We start from the raw sequence: 19,044 nt of genomic DNA, 5'->3' as shown, positions 1-19,044 counted from the left end.
ACAAAATCAACAGCTACCTTCTCATGAACAAGTAGTAGTCTAAATAAGCAGGGAGGAATTCTAATTTCAGTTAATCAGAAGGTACTCTGGGAAAGGAAGAGGCAACATTTACTAACCACACTGCGAGGGGTATTATAAGTGCACCTCTGATATGGTTTCACTCATATGCGGAATATAAGAAATAGTGAAAGGGACTAAAAGGGAAAGGAGGAAAACTGAGTAGGGAACAATTAGAGAGGAAGACAGGCTCCTAACTCTGGGAAACAAAGGGTTGGCAGAAGAGGAGGTGGGTGAGGGGATGGAGTAACTGGGTGATGGGCATTAAGGAGGGCACATAATGAAATGAGCACTGGGTGTTATATTAGATTTTGGCAAATTGAATTTAAATTAAAAAAAAAAACTTTGCTGGAAAAAAAAAGTGCAGCTCTGAAAGATGAACATCACTTGTGTTCTGAACACATTCTATAAGAAAAAAAAAAATCCTTTCTTTTCCTTTTTTCCTCCATAGTAGAAAGTCTCTCCCCCCTTAAAACACATGGTTTTTTTTTTTTTTTTTTTTTTTTTAAAGATTTTATTTATTCATGAGAGACACAGAAAGAGGCAGAGACACAGGCAGAAGGAGAAGCAGGCTCCATGCAGGGAGCTTGATGCGGGACCCGATCCTGGGACTGTGGGATCACTCTCTGGGCCAAAGGCAGACGCTAAACTGCTGAGCCATCCAGGCGTTCCTCCCCCGCCTTTTTTAAAAACACATGGGTTCTTAGCAGCATTGTTCATTCACAAGAGCCAAAAGGTAGAAGCACCCCAAACAACCAACAACAGATGACTGTATAAATGAAGTGTGGTCTCTACATATGGTGAAACACTACTCAGCCTTAAAAAGGAAGGAAATTCTGACATAGGCTACAATATGGATGAGCCTTGAGGACATTAGTCAGTAAAATAAACCAATTGCAAAAGAAAAAACACTGTAGGATTCCACTTATGTGAGGTCCCTAGAATAGCCAAAGTCATAAATACAGAAAGTAGGATGATGGTTGTCAGGGCTGGAGGGAGAGCTGGGGAAGAGGACTGACCCAGAGGCAGCAGTTCACAGGAGCAAGTAAGGATAGAACAAAGAGCTGGAGCAGGCCTGACAACCTGGACAAGGCTGTTGGGAGATTTAGGAATAAGTCAGTCATAGGTGGTACCCCTAAGATGTGGAGTGGCCAATAACCACCACCATGTAGCCTTAGGTTAGACAGAATAATTCTCTAGCGGCCTTAGTACCAGCTTGCTCATGCCAGTCTCCCATGGGCTGCTGATTTTCCTGGCTCAACTTCCATCCCATCTGAGCACTGCAGCTGGCTGCCTTCTGGCCCTTGCCACTCACTCGCTGGTTTTTCACTTTAGCCAAAGCGGCAGGTTGCTGTGCTTGCAGGTCCTCAAAGGACCTTTTAGAGACGGATTTGGCCTTCATGGTAGAGGAGGAGTCAGAAACAAGTTTGGTAGCAGAAGTGCTGGAACAAATACCTGTAACAGGCCTTACCTGGATCCTGCCAGGGACAAGGTTGTCCGAGGTGGTGAATATGAGCTGCTTAGCACTGGATGTCTCCGGGGAAGCCAGGATCACCTTCCCAGTTCCAGCTCCATCTGGGCTGGTCAGGATGAACTGCTGCTTGGGGGATCCGGAGGCGTCCACTGCGGTGACTATCTGGATCTTCTGTCCTGTCTGCTGGTCTGTCACAATCTACAAGACACAACATGGAGCCTGCTCTCACGGAGTATCATGCGACTTGTGTACTTGCAGGTGGTGCTCTCAAAGCTGTAACTGCCCAATGCCGTCCTGGAGTCAATGCTGGTCCAAGATGCAGTTTCACCAGTGCATGGTGAAATGAGAAAAATAAAACACAATTGTGAGCTTCTCAGAAACAATTTTCATGGAGCTAATTTTATTTCAGGATCATAGCATTCCGACTATTTTTAATTAAAATGTCCCTTGGGGTGGTGGTGGGGTACTGGCTGAAGGTGGTCAAAAGATACAAACTTCCAGTTTTAAGATAAAAAACGTACTGGGATATAATGTATGGCATGGTGACTGTAGCTAACTCTGCTGTATGGTGTATTTGAAAGTTGTTAAGGACGTAGATCCTAAGAGTTCTCATCATAAGGAATAAACTATTTTTTCTTTCTCTTTTTTTTTTTATCTATATGAGATGATGGATGTTAACTAAATTTACAGTGGTCATCATTTTGTAATATATGTAAGTCAAGTCACAGTGCTGTACACTTTGAACTTATACAATGCTGTGTGTCAATTATATCTCAATAAAATTGGAAAAAGAAAAGCCTTTTGTTTTATGAAATGGAGATAATAACAGATGACAGGTTTAACTTTAAAAAAAAAAAAAAAAAGCCTTGTCCTAGGCATAGTCAAGTCCACAGAAGTCCTGACCCTGATTCCTCCAGAGGCTCCCACTGCTTACTGTTCAGAGGGCCAGCTGTGGGAGTCTGCCTATTTGTAGAGTCCCTTCCTAACTGCATCAGTTATGTCAGAAATAGTTGCTACATCAAGAGTGACTTGTCATTCCTGCTCATGAAATTCTCTGAAGTTGTTCTACTCCTGTCCTGATATTCTTCAGGCTTAGTGTCCAGCTTGGAGCACTGCCTACCTTCTCCTGGGAACACCAACAGGTCCTCACAGCAAATCGGATTTTGGGGGCCGTTGTGGCTGGGTCTTGGACAAGCAGAGAAGTACTATATCTCTGGCTGGAACTCAGTCCCCTCTACCATACTTATGTGCAGGTCTGGCATCTGTGCCACATCTTGATAGATGCTGACTTGTGATACAGCATTCCAGAATTCAGATAGCAAACTCACAAAGAATCTAGCATAACTGCTTTGCCAACTATCCAATATGGAAAATCAGACAATGCTGGTTGGTTCAAATGAAAATGACAACGATCCAATCAATTAATATATGTTTATTGAGTGTCCACTGTACGTCAAGCACTGTTCTTGGTACTAGGGATAGGGAGATGAACACAACAGAGCTCCTACCTTGTGGAGTTAACCTTCTATGGATACGGGGAGGAACAGACCATGAACACTGATATTGTAGATTATCAGTCATGACAGGTGTCATGAAGAAAACTAAAAAGAATAAATGGACAAAGCATGTCAAGGGGAAGGAGGCAGGGGGGCTGCTTCAGAAAGAGCTCTCTGAAGGAGTGATGTTGAGCAAAGACCTGAATGAAGCAAGAGAGGAAGCCATGCAGATAATGTGGCAAAACATGTTATAGGCTGAGGGCACAGCAAGTTCAAGACCAGAAAGAAGAGCAGCCTGGGAACAAACAAATCCTTAGCTGATGGCGGAGCAAAAATCCCAGCATACCATCATCTGCAACTGAACGGTCAAAGAAATCTTGAAGGCTGAAGAAGAATAGATTTAGAGAGAAATGAAAGGAAGTACCATTCTTTGTACAACCTGTGGCATACATACCCAGAGTCCCATGGAAAAGTAAAACATGAAACAGAAAACTTTAACAATTCTCTTAAAAAAAACAAAACAAAACAAAACAAAACTTTCCTACCCAGTGCTGAGCTGAAAGACTGCAGACAAACTGGGTGACATACACTTCTCTCAGCTGCCACAGAAGGGACTCCTACCTTAGTTAAAAGGTAACAAGTTGATCTTTACAAGGCCCTTATAACCTTGAGATCTAGGAGTAAAATGTCTGACTTCCTTTTCCTGTCTATCCAAACTTACCTCCTTCCTAAATTACTTTCCCTGTTAAGAAATGAAGTAGTCATGTGACTGAGAGGGATCATCATTCACCAGCTATAATCAAGGCAAGGCTAGTAGAAGCCTTTCACATGTTCGGAGGTGCCACACTCTGCACCTAACCACACACTGTCACTGGCATGTCACTACCTTTGCTGCTATTCCCTGGTACCCCTGGGGGTGGGGCAGGGGTGGGAGGTAGGAGTGACTGGGTCTAGATGGGGACAGCTGCTCTTGGTGACTGTATGTAACACAGCCCAAAGCTCAGATGATTCTTTTTTTCTTCTTTCTCCTAAAGATTCAGGGGCACAGAAAACCCCAGGCTGATCGTTACATAAACAAAAGCCTTGCTGACAAACATCAGCAGGCAGGCTCCTGCTTAACGAGACTAGGAAACATCAAATTCAGGATGTACCCAGACTTATTAAATCTCCTGTGGAGGGGTGGAAAAGAGGTGTTATTGGTAGAATCATGCCGCACCCCCCACCAAGAGATGGTTACATCCTAACTGCCAGGGCCTAGAACGTGACCTTATTTGGAAATAGGAAATTTCAAATGTGATTTAGTTAAGACGAATCCATACTGGATGAGGGTGGGCCCAAACCCAATGACTGGTGTCCTTAGAAGGCCTGGATACAGGAGGAGACTGGAGGGCCATAGCTGCAGGCAAGAACTGCAGAGGACCGCCAGTTACTACTGGAAGCTAGGAAGGCACGGAGGGATGCTTCCCTAGAACCTTACAGACAGCATGGCCCTGGCAATACTTGGAGTTTGGGCTTCTGGGCTCCAGAATGGCCAGAAAATAAATTTTTGTTGTTTTAAGGCATCAAGTTTGTGGTAATTTGTTAAGGCAGCCCTATGAAAGGAACATAAGAGGCAAACTTTAATCTCTTCACTTGGAACAAAATGTTCATATTTTCCTTTCAAACAATAACAAATGGGGGGAGGGAAGGAATCTAAAGAGGGATGTCTTGTTTTCTCTGTGACTTCTTTTTTTTAAGAGAGAGACAGTGAATGGAGAGGGCAGAAGGAAAGGGAGAGAGAATCTTAAGCAGGCTCAATGCTCAGCACGGAGCCCAACATAGGGCTTGATTTCACCACCCTGAGATCATGAGATCATCACTTAAGCCAAAATTAATAGTTGGATGTTTAACTGACTGAGTCACCCTCAGCACCCAGGTGCCCTCTGTGACTCTTTAAGTCCTTCCAAGCCTGGCTACACAGTATTTGCTATAATTCTTGTTTTGTAAACATACATTTATTCCAGTGTGACCAATATATTAGCGAATATCCTGTGCATAATGTAAATCTTGTGTTTATGCATGATTTCTACTGAGAAACCTTGAACACACAGAAAATAACCTTGAGGTGAAGTGAGCTGTGTGGGAATAGCCAGCTCAGGTCATGTGTGTTACAGCTTTTCCCAATTTCAGATCACCCCACTCACTACAACGCAGGAGCTACAATCCTCCCACACCCCCTCTACAAGCAAGTTTCAGGGCTCTTTCAAGGTAAAGTGCCATATTTATTGTAGTCATTATGTATTTCTTAACCATTTAATGTATGTAAAACTGCAATTTAAATTAAATTCATACTTGCTTTCTAATGTGTCACTAACAATTGTTAAATGTTATGCCACTAACTCCATTTGCCCCCATAAGCCCTGTTTCCACTGCAGAATTTTGCACAGTATGGGAATTTTAAGGAACGTGTATGTCACATTATAGCAGAGCTGACTACATACTCTACTGGCCCAAGGCTCTACTTCTACCTCAAAAGGACCTCAATGTGACCTGACTTACTGCCATTCTCCTCCATCTTACCCACTCTGTTACAGCCAAACTAGTATCATCATTTGTGTTGTAAGTAAGAGCCTGGGGGGAGCCTCTGCTAAGCAGTTAAATGTCTGCCTTTGGCTCAGGTCGTGACCCCAGGGTCCTGGGATTGAGTCCTGTGTCCAAGGTCAAAGCTTTCTGCTTGGTGGGGAATCTGCTTCTCCCTCTGCCCTTCATCCTTGCTTGTGACCTCTCTCTTTCTCAAATAAATAAAATCTTAAAAAAGAAAAAAAAAAAAAAAAAGAACCTGCAGGCAAAAAACAGCCACTGGATAAATTTTGCTTGACCTCCTAGAGTTTAAAATTTAAAGAACTGGTTGCCAACACCTGAAGATAGAGTATTTACCAGAAAAATCATATTTACAGTTTTTTGACAAGCTGGAACCTGTCCCCATCCTAGCCCCAAGTTTCTCTGTGGTTATCAACTGTCTGTGTATGGCCACTCCTTTAGATGGGGCACAGGCTCTCTGTCTGGCCCTAATTCCCACACTGTTTACCTTTTCTACTGCCACCTGGTCCTAGAAACACAGGTTTGTGATCCTGAAATAGGGTTTTGCAGCGAGAACCGTGAATGGAATGCTCATTCGACTGCTTCCCAACTGGGTCACTGTGGAACAGTTTATATGAGCTTTCTGAGCCCCTGTTTATGTATCTATAAAAAAGGATTACTAGGAAAGTGAAACAGTATGTGTGAAAGCACTTGGTACAAGGCCCAGAACATAAGAGGACCTTGATAAAAGTATTTCCTGCTTTAAGCTCTCACATACTTCTCTCCTCATTGGGAAGCCTCATCTTACCCCTTTCACCTCATCGAATCTCCCACTGACTTAAGCTTACTCACTCACTTGTTCTTTCCTTAAATGCTTACAAAGGGTCTACTCTACACGGGGTACTTTGCTAGATTACTGGCATTATGGAGATGGCTCCTGCTCTCACGAAGCTTTTAGTTTAGCGGAAAAGTGGCAAAAAACAAATAAACAGACCAGCCAGTGAACAATTTACGATGAATGTTAATGAGGGAAAAGATCTGGCTGGACTAGGAGAAAGTGACACAGGCACTTAACTTTTTAGAAAGAGAGGTCAAGGAAAGCTTCTGTGTCAAGGTGGCATTTAATGTAAGATTCAAGGTTATGAAGGCAATCAGACAAAGGCGTAGGGAAAAGTGTGTTCCAAGCAATGCGAAATGTTCTGGCATATAAAAAGCCCTAAGAAGAAGGAACTCTTAGAACTGACATCAGGCCCACTGACAATGAAGAATGGCCCAGGAGCCTAGGAAGGGAGGTGGGCTGGCCCTGGTGGGAGTCAGGATTTCACTGCAAGTACAATAGGAGTCCTTCAGGGGTTTTGCCTTCCCAAATCAGGTCTTCAGGTTTCTTATGCTATTTTATATCTGTCTTCTACTATTCTATACACACATTTTTAAATTCACAAATATATATAAAATTTGTCAGATTGTTACAAGCCAGGGTATATTGGAGTATAACAAAGGAGAATAGAAAAGATAATTAAAGGTAAAGGCAAAGAAAATCTGTTAAAATTTTTTTTGACCTATGCAAAATGGTACATGAATCTTTTACTTATTATAAATTTTAACTCATATGAGTAGTTAGTGCTGCTCACAGGCAAAGATCAAACAAATATATTATCCATTCAGCCTACCTCAATCCCTAGAACACTTATGTAGATAAAATATTTGATAAAGCTTTCCTCCCTGAATAACACAAAACAGTATTTTCCAAATACATTCAGGATTTTAAGTGAGGGAATGATAGGCTTTGCATTTTAAACAGATATTCCTGGATGTTGGATGGAAAAAAAAATGTAAAACAAAAAAAGTGGAAGCTGAATAACTGTTAGCATGTCCCTGCAGGAGCCCAGGTGGGAGCTGAAGATGGTGGCTGTGGGTCTGGAGAGCAGAGGATGCATGTTAGAGGGAGAAGCAATAGCACATGCAGGTGGGTACAGATGTGAAGACTGGAGAATGGAGAACAAGGAATGACTCTCAGGTTTGTAGCCTGAACAATAGCATGTGGAGAGGCGGGGAAGGGTTGGTAGGAATTTAGAAGTCTGTTTTTGGCCTGCCAAATATGAGATGCCCAATTAGATATGTCAAGTAAAATACCAGACAGATGAGTCTGGAGCTCAAAATAGATTTCTGGTTTCAACCTCAATGTAAAGAGCTTAGACGTCATTTCATCTTTACGACAAGAAAAAGCAAGATAAACTGAAAATCAATAACTTTCCTTGGGCTTATCAGAGAACTTGAGTGTGCAGGGCAAACTCCATCCCAAAATCTGGACAGGTGGATTCACAAAGTCTGAGATCTGCTTAGGTGGAGCAGAAGCCAACCTGGAGGTAATTACAACGAATTGCTGGAGACTTAGCACAGACTAGGATGGGAGTAAGAAACTCTTGGGGGCCACAGCCTTAGGAGGGTTAGGGGTTTTAGCTCTAGGAATCCCACTTGGTTCTCAAGGTGAAAAGATGAGAAAGATTTCCCTGGTGGTTCTGGTAGGGGAAGGGGAAGAATTTTTGTAAAATGAATTCAAGGGTTTCTTCTAGAAAATAAACCCAGGCCTATTGCCCAGGGTTGAAAAGACTTTACCTGAATCTTACAAAACCTGGGGAAAGAGCATTTCTTCAACTCCAGGCCCCTTGGACCTTCCCATCTTATAGAGGGGAGAGGGCAATAAGAGGAATTAATACACCCTTGTAAATGTTACACCTGCAATATGATTTATAAGAAATACATATTTGGTCATTCAGATGACAAAAATAGATTTTTCAGATATATTTAATATTCACTCAACAGTTCCTGAAAATGCTTAAGTCATAAAAGCAAGATGAGTGTCTTATCATTAATGAAGGTGACTTTTGGGACCTCTCCCAAGGGCAGGGGCTGATTGTCAGAAGGATCAACCATGTGATTAAAGGGTTGGAACTTTCAGTACCCCTCCTTCATCAGGGATACGGGTTTGGGGGAGGGGCTGGAGGTTAAATCAGTCAGTGGCTAATTACTTAATCAATCATGACTATGTAATAAAGCCTCCATAAACCGAGAACAGCTTTTTGCCCCATTACAGATATCTTCCATGCTTGGGGAACCAGAACATTTCCATGTGTCACCAAGCTGGCCCCAAGCTTTGCAAGGCTGGCAGCTCCCTTGTTTGGCACCTTGCCTGAGGTATCTCTTCATTTGGCTGGTGATTTGTATCCTTTAATAAACTGGTAAACATGAATAAGTGCTTCCCATGGGCAGCCCAGGGAGCTCAGCAGTTTGGCACCACCTTCAGTCCAGGCAGGGCGTGATCCTGGAGACCAGGGATCAAGTCCTGCATCGGGCTTCCTGCATGGGGTCTGCTTCTCCCTCTGCCTGTGTCTCTGCCTCTCTGTCTCTCATGAGTAAATAAATAAAATCTTTGAAAAAAAAAAAAAAGTGCTTCTCTGAGTTCTGTGAGCTGCTCTGGCAAATTAATTGAACCTAAGAAGGTCACTGGAACCTTCCATGTTCAGCTGGTTGGTCAGGAGCCAGGGACTTGTGATTGGTGTCTGAGGTGAGAGCAGGGGGCAGTCTCATGGGGCTGAATCACTAGTCTGTGGAATCTGATGCTATCTCTGCACTGATAGTGTCAGAACTGCCTGGTGCTGTGTATGTGGGACCCCTCCAACCCTGCCCCCAAATTGGAACTGAGTCCTGGAACTCTTTATAAATATAAATAACACTGGCCTACTAAATTCTGAGATTTTATTATAAGATGATAGAATGCTTCCCCTCACCCACACCTTACCACCACACCAACAGGGCTCCAGTATAACAGTAGATTATAGCTGGAAGAGCTTCAAGACACACACTCTCTGAGGAAGAATATCCAAGGAAACTCAAAGTCAAGAGGAGAGACCAAGACAAAGACACTAGGGGAATCTGAAGCCTCTAGAGGCTTATTTACCTCAGTTCTTATTACCTAACATCACAGATACTGTCTGGTTTTAAAAATGATACACACAAGGCATGCCAAAAGGCAAGAAAAAACACAATCTGAACAGAGAGATAAAACCAGCATCAAGCATCGGAATCAGACTTCAACAGGACACAAATGTTGGAATGACCAAAAAAGGAACTTAGAAAGATCAGTATGTTAAAAGTCTCCAAGGAAAAAGTAGACAACATGCAAGAACAGATGAGAAATGTAAGATGGAAATTCTCAAAAAGCAAGAAATGCTAGAAGTTGAAAACACGGTAATAGAAATGAAGAATGCCTCGATGGGCACATCAATACACTGGATACAACCAAGGAAATAATCAGTGAACTTAAAGATAGGTCACCATGACCTAACTGAAATGCAAAGGTAAAAAATGAGGGAAAATAAACAACAAAAAAACCCAGAACAGAGTATCTAAGAACTATGGGACAATTTCAAGATAGAACATATGCATAACTGAAATAGCAGAAGGAGAATGAAGAAATATTTGAAGTACAAATAGCTGAGAACTCTCAAAAATTAATGACAAACACCAAAGCATAAATCTATGAAGCTCAGAAAACATCAAGTAGATGAAATACTAAACTACTACATCTAGACATACCCTACTTATAAGGCCAAATACAAGTTAAAGACGAGGCATAATTTTCCCTGCTGAAAATAAAGGAAAAACTTCTTTCCCCTCTTCTTTTTAAACTCTGTCTTCTCCAGATGTATGTAAATCTTTATAATGGTAACACAAGTCTCTTTGCAGTCTCACAACTCAGGAATGTTTTCTCAAGGATCTGGCAGCCATCATTTCGAAATATAAACTTCAAGAGCGATAGTTCCCTTACCTCCTAAGCCTCTGGGAGAGTAAGGGCCTAACTTGGTGGACACCTTGCTCCTATTTGCAAACTACTTCCCATCATAAAGATTTAAGAACCACCCCGCACCCCCAGTCGAGTCCCCAATAAAGCCGACTAATTAGCACAGGTGGTCTCCATAATTTCCCTGATAAAGTTAGGATCTTGAAAACATGTATGACGTAATGGGTTGTAGGTACAAACCTGCTTGGCTATACAAATGAGTGAAACTCCTTTCTGTCTTTGCAATTTCTTAGAAGACTACCTGTAATGCATATCACATTCTGATTTAATGCTTATTAAAAAAAAGAAAAGAAAAAAAGGGGCATTTGGCTGGCTCAGCCAGTGGAACACGTAACTAACTCTTGATCTTACGGTTGTGAGTTTAAGCCTCATATTAGGTGTAGAGATTACTTGAATATTAAAATTTAAAAAGGAAAGAAAGAAACTTGTTTTTTCTGTTTTCTATCTACCTTTACAGAGAGGTTTTCTGGGTAGGAGAAGATTTTGTTTCTTTTATTTATATTTCCTCAACATATTCAAACTACAGAAAACCACAGACAAAGAGAAAATACTAAAAAAAGCTGGGGGGTGAGGGCAGGGGAGGAGAAATACTTCATCTATAGAGAAACAAGGATAAAATTCAGAGCAGATATCTTATCCAAAACTACATAAGCCAGAAGATAGAAGAATGAAATAGTTCAAATGCTGAAAGATAGAAACCACCAAGCAGGGATACTTGACAAAAGTATCCCTCAAAAGTGAAGAAAAGTCCATCAGTGGATGATGACTGGATAAACAAATTGTGGTCTATCCATATAATGGGATATTATTCGGTCACGAAAAGGAATGAAGTACTGATTGTGCAAGATCATAGGTAAATGAACATTATGCTAAGTGAAAGAAGCTAGACACAAGAGGTCACATATTATATGATTCCACGTATATGAAATGTCCCAAACTGATAAATCCATAGAGACAGAATATAGATTGGTGGTTGCTAGGGGCTAGAGGGAAGGAAGAACAGGGAGAAATTGCTTAATGGGTAAGGGGTTGTATTCTAGATTGATGGAAATGTTTTGGAACTAGACAAAGGTAGTGGTTGCACAACATTGTGAATGTACTAAATGCCAATGCACTGTGCACTTTAAAATGGTTAATTTAAAAAAATATTTTATTTATTTATTTTGGGAGAGAGAGAGAGAAAGAACACAAGTAGCGAGGAGGTGTAAAGAGAGAGGGACAAGCAGACGCCTCACTGAGCAGGGAGCCCAATGTGGGGCTCGATCCCAGGACTCTAAGATTATGACCAGAACCAAAGGCAGACACTTAACTGCATGAGCCACCCAGGTGCCCCTAAAATGGTTAATTCTATGTCCTATGAATTTTGCTGAAAATAATTTTAAAAACAACAAAAAAAAAGTCAAGGAGAAATACTTTCTCAGGCAAACAAAAACTAAGAAAAGTCATCACCAGCAAACCTGCTCTGTAAATAGTGTTAAAAGCTTTTCTTTAGTAAATGATACAGGTTAGAATGTACATAAAGAATGGAAGAGCACTGTAGGAGTAAGTGAAAGCAAAATAAATCCTATTTTTAAATTTCTAATTGATCTAAAAAATAACTGTTTAAGTTAATAATAGTAACAATGTACTGGGTGATTACAGCATGTGGATAAGTGAAATGAATGACAGCAATGTTCAAGGGATGGGAGGGAGGAATTGGAAACACTGTTACATTACATGTGAAACAGAATAGTGTCATCTGAAGGTAGGTTTGTATTAGCTTAAAATAATTACTGTTAATTTCTAGAGCAACAACTAAAAACATTTGTAAATATGTATATTTAATACAGTAAGAGATAAAAGGGATCATATAAGTTCCTCAATCAAAACCAGATAAGGCAGAAAAGGAAGCCTCTGGCAACAAAGAGAAAACAGTTACACACATGGTTAACATTAATTCAAATATATCCATAACCGCTTTAAATGTGGATGGTCTACATATACCACTAAAAGACAAAGACTTGTTTGGATAAAAAAAAAAAAGGAAGACTCAAATATAAATTGTCAATAGGAAACCCTAGACACGGGATCCCTGGGTGGCGCAGCGGTTTGGCACCTGCCTTCGGCCCAGGGCGCGATCCTGGAGACCCAGGATCAAATCCCACATCGGGCTCCCGGTGCATGGAGTCTGCTTCTCCCTCTGCCTGTGTCTCTGCCTCTCTCTCTCTCTGTGACTATCATAAATAAATTAATTAATTAATTAAAAAAAAGGAAACCCTAGACACAAATAGATCAAAAGTAAAGGGATGGAGTAAGACGCCATTAATCAAAAGACAGCTGGGATAACTGAATTTAATTTAAAGACAAAGTAGACTCCAGAACAAGGAAAATATCAGGCATAAAGAGGGGAATTACATGATGATAAACGGGTTAATTCCCAAAAATACATAACAAGTCTAAACATGTATGCACCTAACAACAGAGTTCAAAACACATGAGGCAAAAATGGATAAAACTGCCAAGGAGAAATAGAAAAATCAACTATTATAGTTGTAGATGTCATTGTTTCCCTGTCAGCATGGTAGATTAAGGAAGCAGAAAATCAACAAGGACATAGTTGACTTGGACAGCACAATCAATCAGCCTGATACAATTGACATTTATAAAATAATCCACCTAACAGCAGGGTACACATTCTTCTCAAGCTTTCTTAGAACATTCAATAAGACAGATCACATTCTGGGCCATAAAATACAACTTAAGAGCAGCAGTGTCCACAATAGCCAAACTGTGGAAGGGGCCATGATGTCCTTTGACAGATGAATGGATAAAGAAGATGTGGTATGTGTGTGTGTGTCTGTGTGTGTGTGTGTGTGTATACACAATGGAGTATTAGCCATCAGAGAAGACGAATACCCGCTGTTTGCTCTGACATGGGTGGAGCTGGAGGGTATTAGGCTAAGTGAAGTAAGTCAATAGAAGGACAATCATCACATGGTTTCATTCATATGGGGAATGTAAGAAATAGTAAAAGGGATTATAAAGGAAAGGAGGGGAACTGAGTGGGAAAAATTAGAGAGGGAGACAAACTATGAGAGAACTGGAAAATGAACAAAGGTTGTGGAACCAAGCAACCAAGTCTGCTTCTCCCTCTGCCTGCGTCTCTGCCTCCCTCTCTCTGTGTCTTTCATGAATAAATAAAAATTAAATCTTAAAAAACAAACAACAAAAACAAAATTACACACAGACACTCAGCTAACATTATACTCAAAGGTGAAAAGCTGAAAGCTTTTCCTCTAATATCAGAATAAGACAAGAATGGCTACTCTTGCTGCTTTTATTCAAGAGTACTGGAAGTTCTAGCGAGTGCAGTTAGGCAAGAAAAATAAGCATCCAAACTAAAGGAAGAAGTAAAACTGTCACTATTTGCAGATGCCATGATATTATGCATAGAAAACTGTAAAGACAAGGGGCACCTGGGTGGCTCAGTCAGTTAAGTGTCTGACTCGATCTCAGCTCGGGTCTTGATCTCAAGGTTGTGAGTTCAAGCCCAACATGGAGCCAAGGAAAGAAAGAAAGAGAAGCCTAAATACTCCACCAAAAACCTGTTAGAACTAATAAGTGAATCTGGCAAAGTTGCAGGATACAAAATCAACATACAAAAATCTGTTGTGTTCCTATAAACTAATAACAGGCTATCACAAAGAGAAATTAGGAAAACAATCTCATTTACAATTGCATCAAAAAGAATAAAATACCTAGGAATAAATATAACCATGAAGGTAAAAGACCTGCACACTGAAAATCTAAGACATTAATTAAAAAAACGGAAGAAAACACAAATAGAAAAATATTCTGCGCTCATATATTGGAAAAATGTCTACACTACCCAAGGCAATCTACAGATTTAATGCAATTCCTATCAAAATTCCAATAGCATTTTCACAGAAATAGAACAAAGCAATCCTAAAATTTGCATGGAACCACAAAAGACCAATAGCCAAACCGACCTTGAGAAAAAAAGAACAAAGCTGGAAGTATGTTACTTGATTTCAAACTATTTTATAAAGCTATAGTAACCAAGATAGTATGGTACTGGCATAAAAACAGACACATTAAATGAATTAAATGAATGGCACAAAAGAAAAAGCCCAGAAATAAACCTACATATATATGGTCAATTAATCTATGACAAAGGAGCTGAGAATATACCATGGGGAAAGGACAGTCTCTTCAATAAAAGAATGATACTGGGAAAACGGGATAGCCACATGCAGAAGAATGAAATGGAACCAGTATTTTACACCTTACACAAAGACCAACTCAAAATCAAGGGAAGACTTGGGGTGCCTGGGTGCTCAGTCGGTTAAGTATCTGACTCTTGATTTCAGCTTAGGTCATAATCTCAGGGTCATGAGATTGAGCCCCACACCGGGCTCCACACTAAGCAGTTTGCTTGGCATTCACTCTCTTCTTCCTCTGCCCTGTGCCAACTCCCATTTTCTCTCTTGCTCAAATAAATAAAATCTAAAAATAAAAAAAATAAAAGGAAGACTTGATTGTAACATCTGAGACCATAAAATTTCTAGAAGAAAACATAAAAAGATGGTAAATTCGACATCAGTTTTGGTGATGATTTTTTGGATTTGACATTAAAGCAAAAATAAACAAGTGAAACTATATGAAATTAAAAAGCTTCTGCACAGCAAAGGACACCATCAAAATGAAAAGACATACTGAATGGGAGAAAATACCTGTAAATTATCTATCTGTTAAGGGGTTAATCACCAAAGTATATTAAAACTCAAATCACTTCAACAGCAAAAAACAAACTGATTAAAAAATAGACAGAGGATCCGAATAGGTATTTTCCAAAAGAAGACAGAAGGTTGGCCAACAGGTACTGAAAAGTTCCTCAACATTACTTTTTTTTTTTCCTCAACGTTACTAATGATCAGGGAGATGCAAATTGAAACCACATGAAATATCACCTCACACCTGTCAGAATGGCTAGTATCAAATAAAAAAGGAGCAGTAACAAGTGTTGGCAAGGATGTGGAGAAAAAGGAGCCCTCACACACAAACTGGTAGGAATGTAAATTGGTGCAGCCATTACAGAAAACAATGGCTTTAATTTAAAAAAAAATTAAAAACAGAACTATCAGATAATCCAGCAATTCTAATTTCGGGTATCTATCCAAGGAAAACAAAAACATTAACTCAAAAAGATGTATGCATCTCAATGTTCACTGCAGCATATCCAACAGCCAACATATGGAAATAACCTATCAATGGATGAATGGATAAAGAAAATATAGTATGTATGTGTGTATTTATGTGTGTATTTATTTTTATACAATTGAGTATTATACAGCCACAAAAAAGAATGTAATTTTGCCACTTGCAACAATATGAACAGACCTTAAGAATAGTATGCTAAGTGAAGTAAGTCAGGCAAAGAAGACAAAGACAAATACTATATGATCTCACTTATAGTGGTATCTTTAAAAAAAAAAAAAAAAAAAGAGCTCATAGATAACAGAGCACAGATTGGCAGCTCCTAGAAGTGGGGAAGTTGGCAGGGGTGGGGAGGGTGAAGGGGCAAAATGGGCAAAGGAGGTCAAAAGGTACATATTTCCAGTTAAAAAATAAATGTCATGGGGATGAAATATACAGCATGGTGACTATAGTTAATAATATTGTGTTGCATACTTGAAAGTTCCAAGTTGGGCAGCCCGGGTGGCTCAGCGGTTTACTGCCGCCTTCAGCCCAGGGCCTGATCCTGGAGTCCCACGTCGGGCTCCCTGCATGGAGCCTGCTTCTCCCTCTGCCTGTGTCTCTGCCTCTCTCTCTCTCTCTCTGTGTCTCTCATGAATAAATAAATAAAATCTTAAAGAAAGAAAGAAAGAAAGTTCCAAGTTTTTAGTATAAGAAAAAAAATTTCTAACAATGTATGGGTATGGATGGTAACCAGATTTACTGTGGTGATCATTTCATAATATATACAAATACCAAATCATTATGCTGTATACCTAAAGCTATTATGATGTGATAGGTCAATTACACCTCAATAAAAAAACTTAAACATGGATACACCCTTTCTCCTAGTAGTCCTAGTTTTAGGAATTGATCTTACAGATGTGCTAAATTAGACAGGTAAAAAAGGTTATTCACTGCAGCATCCACAGGATATCAAAATTGCCACTGAAGAGAAAGGGGAACTATTTGTACCACATGGAACTACCTCTAAAAGATGTTAAGACAAAAGAGTGTATAGAAGAGTCTAGACAGAATGTCTACATGCATGAAAAATATGCTGTACATATTTACGCGTGTGCTTTTGCTGTATATGTATAGTCTATCTCTGAAAAAACAAATAAGCAATATGGTAATAGTGGTTACCTTCTGGAAGACACCTGGGTGATGCAGGGAGATGTACTGTTACCCTACTTGTTTGGTGTGGTGTAATTTTGTTACAGCAATGAGTACCTGAGAGAGGCCAGAATATCACAGTGAGAAAGAAAACGTCAGATGGTTGTGGACATGGAAAGGACAGAGAACAAACTGGCATTCAAGAAGAGATGTGCAGGAATAAAGAGCTGATAGAAGAGGGAAATAGGTAAGAAGGTGCTTTAAGAGCCCAAGTAAAGATTTCAAACTCTTAAACAATATATAACAGAAGTCCTTCCTAGTAAAATGTGAAACCTCAATATATAAAGTACACCAAAGAAGTACTTTATCATATATTTTATATAAGCTCAAATTCAAACATTTCCGTAGGTCAAAAACTAAATACAATGATGCTCTTAAAACAAACTTGGGCAGCCCGGGTGGCTCAGCGGTTTAGCACCCCCATCAGCCCAGGATGTGATCCTGGAGACCCAGAATCGAGTCCCACATTGGGCTCCCTGCATGGAGCCTGCTTCTCCCTCTGCCTGTGTCTCTGCCTCTCTCTGTCTCTCTGTCTCTCATGAATAAATAAACAAAATCTTAAAAAACAAAACAAAACATGAACTTGAAGTGGGGAATATAGAGAAATATTTCAAAAACCTTAAAATACACAAAAATGGCAAGAGAAGCTTTATACCAAGGTCTTCCACCAAAAATGAACATGGCAGCACAAGTAAGCATGCCAGATGATCTCCAGTATGTCAAATTTGCTTTATGACATGTTCGAGTGTGTTTTTCATCTACTTTGACTGCTTTAAAAGCTCAATTAAAAATATATATATTTGAACCTAATGTTTATGTCATGTGGGAGGCAATAAAGACAAAATTAGCAAATACTGCATTCTGATGAAAATCTATGAGATTTATTGAGAAGCTACCTTGTGATTGGATGGGTCTGATTAAGCCTCATTCTCAGACAAGTGGGTGCTCTCCTATGGCTCTTCTTACCTCCCTATCTCTTCCATAGCCCCCACCCTAGTCCTCTGTTATCCCCAAAACATGGCTCTAAATGCTAGCCACAGGCTACTCCTCCCACTCTGAGGACTGCCACCCTTCCTGCTTGGCCCCAAAGCCCCTTTGCAGCTATTAGGACGACAAGATACTGATAGATACATGTCTATGTTCTACATCACCTTCTGCTGGCCTGCATAAATAGATATATTGGTCTTGTGCTGTCACCTTATTATCATTATTAAAAACAGTAACATAAATCTTGCTGTGGGAGAAAACAGCTATAAAAGACTTAACTGTGACAACTGATGACAGTTTAGAATATGAACTATGGATTAGATAATATCATGTTTCAATATTAAATTCCCTGATTTCGATAACTATAGATTGTCATTATGTAAGAAAATGTCATTGTTCTTAGAAAATACATACTGAAACATTTAGGGCAAAGAGGTGCGATATCTATTCTCAAATGATTCAGAAAACATGTATGTATATTCACTCAGAATGTTAACAAACAACAGTGAATCTGGGTATATATACAGGATTTCCCAGTACTATTTTCTGTAAGTCTGAAATTACATAAAAATAAAACTTAGCATTTAATCCTTTTAAAGTCTTATTAGGTACTATTATTGTCATTTTATAGCCATAGAGGTTACAGAAACTTTCTCCAGAGTCACATAGCTGAGTGGAGACAAGATTTGATCCCAAGTCTGTTCCATTCAGAGCCAAAGCTCCTCAATGTCACCTAGCCCTATCACCCTTACTGTATCTTTCCCTCCCAGCTTTATCACGGAAGCCACCATTGAGGTTCTAAGCACTGTTATTCATGAAAACACAGCTCCTATTCTCTCTCCAGGCCTCAGGGTGTTGGAGATTCATCACTGAAGTCAGGGCTAGAAACGAAAACTTCATTGAAGCCATCACCACCAACATCAAGAATCAAGGAATCATTCTATAACCTTAACTTTCCTTTAAAACAAAACAAAACACCAAACCTTGAAATACAGTTCAGTTGCACCTAGGGTATGTCCAATTTTATTGAGAGTTCATAATGTAAAGATTTCAACTATATTCACTGTACATAAAACTCTTGCCAAAAGGTTATCTTCCTCAGAGAGACTAAATAAAAGCTCAACACCAAACATCTATTCTACAAGACTTTTCTGTTCAAGGGACCTTACCGCGATCCAGCTGGACAGCAGTGTCACCAT

General features: G+C 39.9%; 1 protein-coding gene across 8 annotated transcripts in view; it reads right to left on the bottom strand.

Moving 5' to 3' along the window:
* The window catches only part of NR2C2 (nuclear receptor subfamily 2 group C member 2), a 97,924-nt gene that overhangs the window by 24,947 nt on the left and 53,933 nt on the right, over positions 1–19,044 (bottom strand). For all 8 annotated transcript variants that reach the window (XM_072785027.1, XM_072785032.1, XM_072785030.1 and 5 more), the window contains one exon: positions 1,529–1,729. In XM_072785027.1, coding sequence (XP_072641128.1) covers positions 1,529–1,729 — 201 coding nt within the window. The remainder of the gene's footprint in view (positions 1–1,528; positions 1,730–19,044) is intronic.

This window comes from Canis lupus, chromosome 19, assembly GCF_048164855.1.
Source record: "Canis lupus baileyi chromosome 19, mCanLup2.hap1, whole genome shotgun sequence".
NCBI classification, from domain to species: Eukaryota; Metazoa; Chordata; class Mammalia; order Carnivora; family Canidae; genus Canis; species Canis lupus.
Note: the sequence above shows the minus strand (reverse complement) of the source record. Positions and strands in the feature narration are given on the sequence as shown.